The following is a 15,766-nucleotide window of genomic DNA, read 5'->3' on the forward strand; positions in this document are numbered from 1 at the left end:
AATTCAATTTTAGTTGTTGTGATCATACTTCTGAAATTTTATAACCCTCCTATATCACTAAAGGGAATCTTCTTTCACATGCTTTGAAAAATAGCAATTATCACAACTAGGCTGCAATCAAGAAAATTCACTTCAGCCTGAGAGACTCATCAGGAAAGTACTGATGTTTTTTCTTTTTAAAAATGCAAGTCCACATGCTGGATATAGTTTAGCCAATGGATTTTACCCTACCCATTTAATGAGATGGGAAGATGGTCAAAAACCTCTGCAATATTAGTTGGAAAATCAGGCTAGTTGCCTCAAATAGGTTACATATTATAAATAACTACCTTGACCTGGCTGTAATCGGTGTGTGTTCAGAGACAATTATTAGTTTATATAAACAGAAGTGTTCCTATCCATAACTAGTTTCTTTAAAGCCACAGCAATGCATTTTGGATTGTTTTCTCCCTATGATGCACGTTTTAAAATTCACTTACATTACATGGGCAATGCCAGATTTATTGGCCACATCCAACTCCAAAATGAATATGGTGCTGAATGTTTTGTTATGAATTATTATACCAACATGGTGAAAGATTACAGCAAGTCTGTTGATCAGAGAGTTCCATGATTTTGACTTGGTGATAACAAAGGAGTGGCAATATTATTCCAAGACAGGAAAATTTTGGATGTGGTGGGTACTTGCAGATGGAAGTGCTCCTGTATGCCTGTTCTTCTTGCCCTTCCTGTTGACAGAGATCATGGGTTTGGAAGATGCTGCCAAATAGTGCATTTTGTTGATGGGATACACTGCGATTAAAGTTTTGATGATGGAGGAAATGAATCTTAAAGTGATAATTGGGATAGAAAACAAGCCAGTTGATTTGTACTTGATAGTATTTAACTTCTTGTGGCTTGCTGGAATGATTACAGTGATGTGGGATTTATTAAAATGGTTCCAAGGATGAGGGCTTTTACAAGTTTGCAGATGACACCACCGTAGTAGGCTGGATCTCAAACAATGACGAAACAGAGTACAGGAAAGAGATGGAGATCCTAATGCCACAGTGTCAAGACAAGAACCTCTCCCTCAATGCCAGTGAAACAAAAGAGCTGGTCATTGACTTTAGGAAGCAAAGTAGAGTACACTGTATCAGTGGTGCCGATCTGAAGATGATTGAGAGCTTCAAGTTCCTCAGTGTAAATATCACCAACAACTTGACCTGGTTCAGCCATGAGAAGGTGTTATGGCCAAGAACGCACACCAGCACCTCAGGAGGCTAAGGAAATTCAGCATGTCCCCGATGACCCTCACTAAATTCACACAGATGTACCACAGAAAGCATCCAATCCCGGTGCATCACATCTTGGTATAGCAACTGATCTGCCCAAGACCGCAAGAAATTACAGAGAGTTCTGGACACAGCCCGGTCTATAATGAAAACCAGCCTCCCCTCCATTGACTGTCCATATTTCCCACTGCCTCAGGAAAAGCAACCAACAATATCAAGGACCCATCCCACCTTGATCATCTTCTCCCCTTCCATCAGGCAGAAGATACAAAAGCTTGAGAACATCTACGACCATACTCAAAGACAGCTTCTAGTCTGCTGTTATAAGACTCTTGAACAGATCTCTTACACGATAAAAGATGAACGCTTGATCTCTCAATTTACCTCACCTTGGCCGTGCACTTTGTCAACCTGCAATGCACTCTCTCTGTAGCGGCAACACTATGACTACCTCAACGTATTTGTATGGAATGATCTGGCTAGGTGGGATGCAAGTACATATGACAATAATAAACCAATTAACAGAATGGATTTGTTCTACCTTTTAGTGGACTAGATATTTCTGAACAATTTCCACATTGGTAGATGACAGATCAGGTAGATAACAGTATTACAGTTTTAAGCATTCTGGACACAGCTCTTTTGCATTGTAAGCAGGATCATGTCAGGGCTCACAGCTTCTCCTGTACTCAACTGTTACATTGAATTGCTGGCTTCTGTGATGGTAGAACCTCAGTAGGAACCAGAGATGGATAATCTGCTCTAGGTCTGGATGAAGTTAGTTGCCAATGCTTTAACCGCACCCACTAATAAAAAGCCTACGCTGTTTTGTGAAGAAGATTAAGATGCAACTTTTGCTCAGTTCAGAATACAAATATCTTGGACCAAAACTACTGGGCAAGAGTTTGTAAAGGAGGGGGTTTTACCCTGCTACAGTTAATATATATTACTGGCTGTTCAAAGAAATCATTATAACTAATTCTTGTTATGTATGTGTATATAATTTGTGGTAACCATGGACCCGAGTTAATCCAAGGGGAGTAAAACACCCTCTAGCAGTTAAATCTATTTTACCCAAGAGAAACTAGGAGTTCATTTCACTTAAGAAAGTAATGTGATGATTTTAAAGTGATGTAGGAGTAAATGTTGTTCAGTTGGATGTACATGTTAGAATGGATAATCCTCTGCCCTGGGCTCCCATCATTATAAAAGATGCAAGGTGAGTGTTTGATTACATACTTTGAAACAAATTATTGTTCAAGTATTTGGTAAGTACAGATTCCCAGCAATTGTAATATCAATTGCTTCAATCTGGACTTTGCTGAATGCCTCTGGCTAGAGAGGAATTACTCCATCTTTTATCTTAAATTACCAAAAAATTCTTTTAATACAGGATTTCAAGGTTTGAAGGGTATTAGACAAAAGGTTTCTGATGTCTTCATGGGATGGACTGAATGGATGACATTAAAGCAGTTGGCCAGAGCATGAACACAATATTTCTTTCCACCTTTAAGCATCACAAATAAAGAACAATGGTAAATTGTCACTCAGGCAAATTCAGAAATCCTTTAACTATCCTCGACAATACCGTGCACCACTCTTCAAAGCAATAAAACAAAAAGTGAAGAAAATGCAAAGACAAAAGTGAATCAAAATGTTTAAATAAAAGGGATAATTAAAGTATTAAAATTCATATTCTGTATTGCTCTTGAATAAAGGGATGATGCTAATATAGGAGTAAACAAGGAGGCAGTTGCAATTTCAAATATTATTAAAGGAAAAGTGAAGCAGCATCTTAAAGGTTAGCAGTATTGACAGAAAAAAACCATGGGGTCCACATATGAAGCACCATAGTTTACTGGGAAAAATAAGGATGGAAATAAAGGCAGCTCTCATTAGGTACGAGTCAATGTCTAAGGACTGGAGGATTGCTAATGTTTTACCTGTTCAGAAAGAATAAACCTGATAATTTAAAACCAACAAGCCTGAGTTAGCAGGATCCTCCCTGAATCAAACTTGTGTATTTGAGTAACATTCCAGGCATTTAAGACAGATCTTAAGAGCAAAAAAAAACAAATGAAGTTTTTATTTTAAGTAGACATTTTTTGAAAATTTAAGCTGCAAAGACCATGTTCCTAATTGTACAGTTAAAATATAATATTATATACCTTCTGTACTGAGGCCAGGACTGGAGGTGAATTTGGCCACATCTACAATCTTCACAGCAAACTGCTGTCCTGTTTCTCTGTTAATACATCGTCGCACAACGCTGAATGGTCCCCTATAATTCAAAAGGTACAAAATTTAACCAGACTTTTCCAAAAAAGCCCAAAAGATAGACAAAGGTTCAAAAGCATAGAAGCAACATGAATGAACAATATACTCAAGCCTAAAAGAGATAATAATTTGCATAAAATTTATAAGAATTTTCTTTCGTCAACATGATAGTTATACACAAAACTAATTCTCATCTTACAAAGACTGTCAGCAACTACTTTTACATCTTAGGTGATTTTCAATAGTCCAAACTTAATATTAAAAGCATGATTTGAAACAGTAATGAGTTAATTCTATGAATTTCACACTTATTTAGTTAAATATACAGAACTCTAACATTCCACTCATTGTTTAAGCTCACATCCTTTAGCATTAAACAGCTCACTTTGCATATACTGTAGAATTAACAAGCTAATTGACAAGGACAAATGATAGTTACATAACCAACATTATCAGATGCCTGTGGGAGAAACTCAATACAGTAAACTTATTGGCATTAGGCAATAACATTTTCATATGATATTGGTGACCAAGAAAGCTCACCATCACCTCTATTTCCTCAGGAGACTAAAGAAATTTGGCATGTCCCCATCGACCCTCACCAATTTTTACCAATGCACCGTAGAAAGCATCTGCTCTGCCCATAACTGCAAAAAAAAAACTACAGAGAGTTGTGGACACAGCTCAGCACATCATGCAAACCAGCCTCCCCTCCATGGACTCTGTCTATACTTCTTGCTACCTCAGTGAAGCAGCCAGCATAATCAACAACCCCACCCACCGTGGACATTCTCTCTTCTCCCCTCTTCCATCAGGCAGAAAATACAAAAGCCTGACTGCATGTACTACCAGGCTCAAGGACAGCTTCTATCCCACTGTTATAAGACTATTGAAGGGTTCTCTGGTACGATAAGATGGACTCTTGACCTCGCAATCTACCTCGATGTGACTTTGCCAGAATCAGGTCCATCACTGACATGGGTCATGAAATTTGCTGCTTTATGGCAGCAGTACAGTGTGAAACATAAAAATTACTGTCTGCCTGCACTCTCTCTGTAACTGTAACACTTCAGTCTGCATTCTGTTTTTGTTTTACCTTGTACTACCTCAATGCACTGAGGTAATGAATTGATCTGTATGGACGGTATGCAAGACAAGTTTTTCACTGTACCTCAGTACGTGACAATAATAAACCAATTTACAATTGGCCCACTGAGTCTATGCTGGCTCTCAAAGTGATGTCATTACAGGTCATCCTGAGGTCATGACAGGGTTCCATTCCCATGAACTGTTCATAACCTGAACAATTCACAAGTCTGAAATGCAGCTGCGAACCAAATTCCCAGGCTGCAGAAGATGCCTGTAGCCCCACAGCAGCTGGCAAATCGATACCACCAGTTTCCCAAATGCTCACTGGTATGTACAACCCATACACAAGTCAGGCATTTGTAAGCTGGGGAGGACCTGACATCCTATTCCCCCCACTTATTTCCCTGCAACCTATTCTCTCAGAATTGGGTCTATTATCACCGTCACAAGTCATGAAATTTGCTGTTTTACGGCAGCAGTACATTGCAAGACAAAAATTACTTTAAGTTACAAAACTAAATAGTGCAAGAGCAATAACAAGGTAGTTTTCATGGGTTCAAGGACTGTTCAGAAGATGTTCAGAAATCTTTCACTTTAATCAATCATTTTCTCAACCCAAGCCACACCAAGGGGTAATTTTAGAAGCCAATTAATGTACCAGCACAAACATTCCACTCATATGGAAGGAAGTGAAAGCACTCAGGGGAAACCCATTTAGTCACAGGTAGAACATGCAAATTCCATACATGCAGCATTGGAAGTCAGGATTGAACCTGGGTCACAGGAGCTATGAGGCAGTAGCCCTACGTGCTGCACCTCTCGGCTGATAAACTTCTATAGAGCACAAAACTCATCTGTGCAACCCAACAGAAGTAATCTATAGATAACACATTTAATAACAGAAAGTATATTTACATCAAAGACACTTACAAGTATCTGTAAGCAGCTCATTAGTATAGATGCTCATCCTAACCTTATGACGAACTCAGGCTAATGTTGAGCTGTATAGTTTCCATCAAGATTAAATGGTTTACCAATGGGTTGCAATTTCTTTAAATGACTAATAAATCTTCAATTTCTAATGGGTACTTTAATACAAAGGGCAAAATTAGCAGCTTTAACATTAAATTTCACATAAATACAATAGTTCCAGCAAAATACATCTAAAATAGCCATAATAATTATACAGCCAAGCAGAAAGGACAATTTCACTCAGATTACCTGGTTTTGAATCAGAATATCACTGACACATGACGTGAAATTTGTTGTTTTGTGGCAGCAGTACAGCGCAAGACATAAAAATCTATAAATTACAAAAATAATGTGCAAAAAAGGAATAACAAGGTAGTGCTCATGGATTGTTCAGAAATCTATAATTCTGTACCAGAAAGATGCTATCCAAGTAAATTGTTCATTATTTTGAACAGGCCAAGAATTACAGATATTATACCTTAATTTTTAACGAGTAAACAGTTATTGGGACAGTCATGAACTGTGAAAAATGGAAAAGAAAATGTTTGTCTTCACAAGGAGAACGTTGCACCACAAAATATAGTTACTTGTGCCCCCCCCACCCCGCCCATGCCTATCCTAGTTCTTTGAAACAGCCACTTTCAAATTGTTCTACTTTCCTACTCTCTGCCCACAGGAATCCAAGTTATTCCTGTTCAAATATTTCCTTTTTGAAAATTACTACTGAATCACGGTTTCAGGAAAAGCACTCCAGATCATAACTCACTTTGCAAAGGAAATTCTCTTCTCTTGTTATTTTGCCAGATATTTTCAATCAATAACCTCTGGTTACTAGTTCAATTGTCAGTGGATACAGTTTCTATAAAAATAGAACATTTTCCACTACATGCATTATGTAGTCTTAAACCTGCCACTGAAGGTATTGAATACCATCATGGGTTGAGAAGATTGCCACTATAGCAATCATATTCTCAGGTCACTTATATTGCAAAAAATTATGTGGAATGCATGTTAGATGCTTACAGCACCATAAAATGCTGGGCAGCAACTAGAAGATGGATGTCTGTTATTATCAAATTTACCCTCATGATTGCAAACAGCACAGAAGGACATTATAGAATTTATACAGCAGGGCAAGAGCTAAATATCTTCAGCTCACCATCATAAATGACCGAGCCACAGCAATTCTCTCTTTCCAAAGTCTCAAGCATTTAGTGAAATTACTTAGCCTTGTCTCTCACAAAAAAGTTGCTTTTTCCAAAATACATAGCTGGTTTGGACAAACATTCACTCATAACAATAGTTTTGATATTGCTGACAATATAAACATAAGTTGATTTTCAGAAATTACTAGTTCAGTTGTGGTGCCAGTTATTTTAATTGAGGAAAAAAATGGAATATGAAATTGATAAACAGATTGGAAAGTTAATTAGCAACAGTATAATCCATTTGATTCTAATCACTACTCATTAATTGGGACAGGGAGGGAGCAAACAGAGAAGGAGAATGTGTGCCAGTAAGTTTGAGGTTTTTTTTTGCATGCAAGTGTGTGAACCTCTTCAGTGGGAAATGAATCAGTGCTGCACAGAAGTGCCAGCATTTGCCCATGAAATTCAGCTTTATAATACAATCTGAAAAATGTCACTGGTCTTCAAATGAGGAAGGAAAAGACAAATGAGAGGGGTTTGGGGGGGGGGGGGGGGTAGAGATTTAGTTGATAAGCCTGTTAAAAAAAATTCAACGGAATACTGTGCTTTATGGCAAGAGGTACAAATATAAAAGTTGTTATAATCAAACGTATACAAAATCACAATAGTTAGCGTATCATAGCTCTCACTATGAAAGACGTTGAAACAGTAAAAGATACAATCTAGCTACAAATTCTTGAGTCACAATCCTAAACATCTCAGGTAAATTTTATTCTTAATGCTTCAACACAGGCATATTTAATGCCTCCTCCAAAATAGGGAGAGGAAAGTTGTACGAATATAATAATTCATCTGCTTTCTCCAACAGTACCTTGTGCAATAGTGAACTGCAGAAATGCTCCATATTTATTGACTTTTTTTTAAAATAAAGTTTTTACTCGAAATCTTTGGTTTCAATTAAGCACATTAATACTTTGTTTTGTCACTCTTCCTTTCAAACCATCATTCTTCATTCAAAACTTCCAGCTTCTGCCATGCTATTCACACACCTACATGGCAGGGAGAATCTCTGATTTATGGCATGAATGCATAGTGACCACTGAGCATTATCCCTCAGCATGTTGTTCGATTTCAAAGATAGATTACTTGCCCTGCAATTTTTTTCTCATCATTTTTCCTTTGTTGTTCAAGGTCTTAGATTCTGCCCTTGCATGATTCTTCAACTCAATATCCAAATACAGGCAATACATCTCAAACACCAATATTTCCTCTCAGGTCCAAGGAAAGACAAACAGGATCGTCTTTGCCACTATTTCACATTGCAACACCACCACTTCAAGTTGTCAAAGTGTTACCTTCTGCTAATACATAGTTGCTTTACACTTTTTCTTCCTGCATTTCACCAACCACAGCCTGCCCATTACAGACTTTCATCTTTTCAAATGCTGCCAATCAACTGAAATGTTTAGAGTTTTGCCGCAGGCTGAAGACAAAAGAGGCTGCAGATGCTGGAATCTGGAGCAACAAAGAATCTGCTGGAGAAACTCATTGGGTCGAACAGCATCTGTGGGAGGAGAGGAATTGCCAACACTTCAGGTCGAAACCCTGCATCAGGACTGATGCGTCCTTTTGCAAGGCTCTCACCATAGGCTGCACTAGACTTCAAGTTCTCCTATACCTCAAGTTCTACTATAAATTTAATCTACGTGAAATTTTCTCATCCCATGCTCACCCAAGTCTGCAGTTGGAGTTGCAAATAATGTCAAATGACCCAAAAGACATTAGAGTATACTTTTAGCATATTATTACTTTAGCTTTTTCTTTCAACTTTGTAATTAGAATTGAAATACCAGTAGATGAAGATTACCCCATAATGTCAACAATGCAAAATAAACAATTTGGGAGAAAAATGAGAAATTGATTTTTCATGTATTTTCTTCTGCATTATTGTCATTATTTTACAATTTTCAGTATAGCACGAGAAACCCACATCTGCTTTAAGGTGTTATGTGGCTTAGTAATGCTTTAAATAGATCCTTGATTATTGCTTGCTTGTAGATTTCAACTGTTTTAAGTGATTCTTAAAATTACAATTCAAACAAATAAATTGAATCCTCACTCTCCAACTACACTTGCATTTACAATATGGATGTCACACTATTTGTCAAAATAGATCAGTAAACAAGCAGACCAGAGGGGAAAATATATCCTTGTAACAGTTAATTCTCAGACCATAGTGCAAGAACAATAAAAATCAATCGAAACCTCCTTTCTCGAACACATTTTCCTATCTTTTCAACATGATTTTGAAACAGACAGCTAGCTAAAGAGAAATAAACAGTGTGCTTGTGGAAAAGAAATAAATGTAAGAGTGGAGGAGTAGAAAACAGGAAACAGCATGCAAGGATGCAAAATAAAATGTTAAGCATATAGACAGTCATGCTGGTTTCTTCTATTGGTAACACACAGATCATGTGTCATTGTCTCTGCCTAATCCAATTACCATTGTGAATAATGATTCCTTAAAAATGGTTTCACCTTCAAAAAATCCAGCAGCATTCCAGAATCTAGACATAACCACACACTATTCAGGTCATTGTTCAAATTATTCAGGAATTTGGCCCCACAGCTGATATTGCTCTTAGCTATATCACTGCACTTCCCAGAAACTAGTTAAGTTGCTTACTCTTCAATCTGCCTTCTCTTTTATGGAGAAGTAACTGTGTCCCTTGGGTTTCAATGCAGAAGTTCGAACTTCAGCAGAGGTTTGCATCAAACTGCTTACCACCACATGGTGGCACCAACCAACGGCTGATCTACAATTCATTCCTTGAAAATCTTTGTGAATACAATAGATGTAAATGTGTACTACCCTTTAAATATTTTTATAAATGAACACAAAATCTCATGATAACTGCACTTCAAACAGATTTTTATTAGTTTGTAGAGCTATGAAATTGGTACAGTTGAAGAAAAAGTGATAGGAATGTCACATAGCAATTGGAATTTGATTACATTGAAATACTCAAAAACCTTCTTGGTATCTTGAAATATTTAGATCAAATTAGCAAAATCAGGATTTGTTTTTGAAGTATACTCTTTCAATTTAACAATATAAATCAATGTATTGTGCACAAATGACAAGCATCTTTTATTTTTGAAAGCAAATGTTATATACCAGAACTGAAGTATATTATTTCATAATTCTGGAGTAAATATTACCCATAAACATCAGACATTTTTTTTTTTGCGAGCCTAAACTGTCACATAATTTTAAACATTCCAAGGCACAACACTTCATCAGAAAGTACTCAGTACCTGAAAAGATGCTTGCAATATATGCATTGTGTGAATAAATTATTACTTTCTATTCATACAAATTTATATAATGCTTGCTATATTCGAAGCTCAAGAACTTCACAGGCTATGAATTGATTTTACACAAAAGGTCCCAATTTGCATGAAGTCCTGAAGTCTATAAATGAAATAACAACCCAATTTTATTCAAAATGATTTATTTTAAGGATAAATGTTGACCAGGAAGCTGAAGGAACTCCTGTGCTCTTAAAACAGTTCCACAGAATTGAAATGCCTGTCTGAGGTGGCAAACAAGGATTTGGCTTGTCCAACTTTTAGAAGAATTATCAAATCAACACCTCATCTTCCCTCTCAGTTTGAGATAGAAAACCCTTTTGCACAATTGAGTAAAGAGCAGGCAAGTTTTCCCCAGCACTTTTTTTTAAAAACCAACATCAACCTGACCATTGTCGTCTGCGAGACCTTGTTGCATTGGTACTGCCTGCCATGTATCCCACATTGCAACAGACTTTATTACCTCTATGGCACTCTGATGCATGCTGAACTTACAAAAACTGCTGTATACACGCAAATTCTCTTTTTCATTCTAATGTATTGCAAAGTGGACCCACTATTAATGCAGTCCTCCCTCATACTCCGTTAAAGTATAGCCCAGATGTTACACTCAGGTCCTGGAGTGGAACATGAATCCACAGCTTTATGATTCAGATGTTTAACTGCTACCATGTATTTGAAACAGTCACCTGTTCCTTTCACCAAAATAAATCTCTTGCATATTTCAGTGTGTAATGAACACCGATAGCAAGTCAGGAGAGAAAGTCTTTAAGGAGCAACAGAAAGCAGGATGAGGAAAATAAAAACAAAATCAACAATATATCAGAGTCAAAGGAATTGAACATTTTGAAAACATGATCTCTCAAGAGTTAACCATGCAGAGATAATGGTCTGGTTTGAGAGGTCGGGGAAGAGGGGCCGGTGGTGGTGAAACACCACTGAGTGCCAGGTTTTTAAACTTCCTGCATCAAGGCAAGAAGTCAGTGAAGGTTAGCACATCTGGGATGTTGGATGAGTAGAACTTAATGTGAAAATGGTTATGTGAACCAGTATTTTGGTCAAATTGTATGATAATCCAAAGTTTTTATGGGGTACATGATTGGAGGCTAGGAATGAGATCAATTTGGAACAGTCACATGCAGAAGTGGATGCTTGGGAAGACGAAACAAAGCAAAGGTGGGGGCTGGATTTAAAGAAAAGCAATAAGTAACAAGAGGAAGGGCGAGTCAAGGGTGGTGAAGAGTGAGAAGCAGCATCAATTCCTTCCCCCCATTCGATTTTAACATGTACACCCTTCCCAATTAGAATGTGGAGAAAAAAAAATACACTGCTGAAAGAACTCAACAGGTTGAGCAGCATCTGTGGAGACAAAGGGGTGGTCAGTGATTGGGGTTGAGACCCTGCATCGGGAATTAGAGTATAGAGGGAAGATGGCCAGTATATTGAAGAGGGGGAGAGAGTGTGACGAGAGGCTGGTAGATAATAGGTAGAACCAGATAAGGAAGGGATGATAGGCAGATGGACTAGGAGAACAGTCTCACCTCTCCCTCTCACTTCAATATACTGCCCATCTTCCCTCTATACTCTCAGTCCTAATGCAGAGTCTCAACCTAAAACATCAACCACCCCTTTGCCTCCACAGATGCTGCTTGACCCACTGAGTTCTTCGAGCAGTTTATATTTTGCTCTAGATTCCAGCATCTGACATCACTTTTACCTCCAATTCCCATATGGAAATTAGAAATGGCTCTGTATATTCTTGCACTTCTTTGAGCCATCCAATGTGAAAACATTGGTCAAAGTGGTGGGATTGAGATTTCTGCAATTTCATACGGATTACCTGATGGGAATTCTAACCCAAAAGCCATAAAAACCAGGTTATTATTAATCATGTTATTAACAAAGTTCATATTTATGGAAAATATTATAAAAAGCAATAAGGGCATTAAACCAATTCTATCTGACTGCAGCTACATAGCAAGGGAAAATAGGGATTGACAATGAATTGTTTGCCTTGGCAACAACATCCTCAAAAATATACGCAAAAATGATAGTAAAAATTGAAATTTGAGGCTTCAGTTTAAGAAATAATGATCAAAAAGTGAGCTTTAAATTAGTTGCATGAAACAAAGACAAATTTAGTACAGAAATAAAGCCAGTCATACTACTTTTTAAAAAAAAAATGGAAAGCAAAACATGCAGCACAGGATTATAAAATGGAAAGATACCTTAACATAAATGACTGTGATACTTCTAATGTTTTTTATTAATATACAACTTTACATAAGATCTGATGTTTGTGTATTCTAATGCTAATGAAATAAAACACTTGTTATTGCTGTTCAAGTTGTATCTAACGTTCAAGCATGAATGGAAATCAAACATTTATTTTTCAGCATCAAATACAATTGCTTTATATAAATTAAAGATAAAGGAAATGTCCATAGCTCCAGGAACAGTTCCCCAGGATGTTAGTTGCTTGTGTTAATGGATGGCAGATTCAAATTTGTTTGCCATGTAACAGACATGTTTATGAGTTAAAAGGATCATGCACAGGGAACTAGTTGTGCCAAATAGCTCTTAACTAAAGTAAAACCATTGTAACCAAAGTAACCTATTCAATTGAATATAAAAGTCATTGATCTCATCTGCACCAGGTTTATTTATTTCACATTGGCTTTGAAGGTGAACTAGAATTCAATGGCCTGGATCTCACAGCAGTAATATTGGCAAAATCTATCAGTATTCATAGTTGGTGCCCCAAGAAACTGATAGCAACAGGGACTTTTGCACATGTAGTTTAATATGGAAATCCCAAAGCTGTTGCTTGTGATTCAGCAACCTTCCATAAACTGTTATTTGTACCTTTCTCCAAAAGAATAGAGGGAAAACTCATTTGAATTGATGAAAATTTAACTTATTCACAATCTATTCTGGTTGTAAAATATCCTGAAAATCTTATGCTTTGATGCCAGAGGTTTGAGTTTTTAAAATGGTGAGTGATCCCACAATTAATGACAAGTACTCATTCCCCCACATATACAATAAATAGATGAAAATTTTTAAATCACTCAATTTTTAAAATTACAATATCTCAATTGTTTATCCTCAAATTATTATGAAGGTACAAAGTACAAGCAGCAGTAGGCTACTTGGCCAATTCCATCATACAATAAAATCATGGTTGACCTGACTCCTATTTTCAAAGATTTGGGATATTACAATGTTTAATTAACTCTTGAACCAATTGTATTATTTCCTTAACAACATGCGCTTTGCAAGAACATCTTAATGTGGCTGTCTACTCAGCAAGTTTCATGTCATTTGTAGCTCCTGAACTGCAGGGCTCCCCTTGAACAAACACCTGACAGCAACAGATTTCACAAATGAGAGTGTTTTTGCCAGGGATTGTTGGTCCTGCAAGGTCAGCAATGAGCACTATTGCTTTGCAGTTGATATTAAATACAATCAAAGAGCTGCCCATAAAGCTTTAAAATATCTGTTCAAGTAGTATTATAAATATGCTGTAATAAAAAAGATGTACACTTGTCTTGACCCAAACAGCAAAAAGCCTTTTAAAAATCAGTTGTGCAATTACCAGATTAAAGGAGTGTTTTTATTTGAAACTACAAATACAGTTTCACATATGCATTTCTAAAAATAAGATTTTGTTCTTCCTTTGCTCAAGGTAAACATGACAGTTAAGTGGAATTATGTCAATTCCAAATGCACCAAATATTTGGATAAAATTGAACTTGTAATTTTCAGCACAGAGATAAATATTCAATTTATGAAGGACATTAAATGTTTGTTAATGTATAACTGTAGCCAATAGTAAATTAATTCATGTCAGGGCAGCACAGCGACACAGCTAGTAGATCTGCTGCCTCACAGCTCCAGTGAGGCAGGTTAATCCCCAACCTCTGGTGCTGTCCAAATGGAGTTTAAGCATTCTCCCTGTGACCACATGGATTTCACCGCACACTCTGGTTCCCTTCAAGGTGGTAGAAGATTAACTGGCCACTGCAAATTGCCTCTGGTATAGTGGATGGTAGAATCTGGAGAGAACTAACGGGAATGTGGCTGGAAAGATTACTAGGAAAGTTAGTGGGGGAGTGGGATTGCTCCATGAGCCAGCACATACTTCCATGTCATAAAGGAATATGGAAATATCCAAAAATCAGTGAATAGAAATATATTTTATAAATAACAAAGGTTGGAAGAAATAAAGATGCGATATTAGCAATAGAAAGAGGAATGGAAAAACTGGTAATTCTATAGGGTTTCTGACTCTTAGTGAATCGAGCACAGAGTTAAATTCCCTCATTAATATGTATAGTTGACTAACTTAATAAATTGAATCATCCTGCTCACAGTACACATCGGGTCTAGTGCTTTTCCCATTGGAGAGCACAGAATAAATATATCATGGCCCAACCATATGGCAGTAAGATATTTTAACTTATTGTTAATAACTGAAGAAGTTGATTTACATGAAGGAATAAATATCAATTGTTTCTTTTTTTAGCTATAATTCATTGAGCCTACCTTTGGTTTTGTGGATTTCAGGTTATGAATAGTTCCGATTCATATAGAGTCAGAGTTTGTACATCATTGAAATCGACTCTTTGGCCCACCATGTCTAAGCCAACCATCACGCCCATTTATACTGATCCCACTTGCTTGCATTAATTCCATACCCCTATGCCTTGTTCAGTAAAGTACCTGTCAAAATGCCTCCAAAGCTTTATTACTTATAGAGAGCCCCATCATCTGTGCAATGTTGGTTATCTATCTGCTTGCATTGTACAACACACCGTGCATTTCCCGTCATACTTCACTAGCTATACAGATAAACTGACTTTAACGTATCAGATGATCTGATTCTTTTAAAGAAAACACTTGCATTTACATGGTGTCTCTCACTAAAAGGGGACCTTCCAAAACACTTCAAAAGTCAGTCATATAATCTGGATGTGCTACAAATATTCTAACAATTATAACATAAGGAATTATGGCTGTCAGTTTGAAGAAAACAAGGTGCCTCAGAATGAAACTAGTTACACAAACAATTTGTTTATTAACACTGGTTAAGGAATAAATATAATTTGAGGGTGTTTAAAGCAGAACAAGGAAAAATGGGAAGAATGAAGGCTGTAGTAGGAAATTTGCTCTGGCTATGACATCTCATTTTACAAACCCATGATTAGTCACAATTTGACATCTGCATTAGTCTTAATTAATTCCATTAGAGTTCAACTGTGTGTATGCCTTCAAAATCTTTCCAAAGCTCTTGGGTTTAAATTGCAAAATTGAGGTGTGGTTATACACAGTAAAGGACAAATGTGCAACATCACAAGGACACTGGTTATTCATTCCCCATTATGCACTATTCTTAATTTCAGCCGTCTTGCTATAAAGAGTCCATGACTGAAGCAAGTATCTCCCACAGGCCATTTGTGCAAATATCAAAGACACCAATCTATCATGAACTTGCCAGCCATCATCTCAATGACAGCATAATTGCAAGTACAGGACCATGTTCAGGTGATTGTTACTTTGAAGTTGAAAGTAGTATTACTCTACCCTCCATGTAGGTCCATTAGAGAACAATGGGTAGGCTCAGAATTAAGT

General features: G+C 37.0%; 1 protein-coding gene across 1 annotated transcript in view; it reads right to left on the reverse strand.

Annotated features, from left to right (window-relative positions):
• caska (calcium/calmodulin-dependent serine protein kinase a) overlaps nucleotides 1–15,766 on the reverse strand; it is a 234,084-nt gene that overhangs the window by 183,572 nt on the left and 34,746 nt on the right. Inside the window, 1 exon segment of the mRNA XM_052013430.1 lies at nucleotides 3,443–3,555. Within this exon segment, the coding sequence (XP_051869390.1) occupies nucleotides 3,443–3,555 (113 nt within the window).

This window comes from Pristis pectinata, chromosome 4, assembly GCF_009764475.1.
Source record: "Pristis pectinata isolate sPriPec2 chromosome 4, sPriPec2.1.pri, whole genome shotgun sequence".
Lineage (NCBI taxonomy): Eukaryota > Metazoa > Chordata > Chondrichthyes > Rhinopristiformes > Pristidae > Pristis > Pristis pectinata.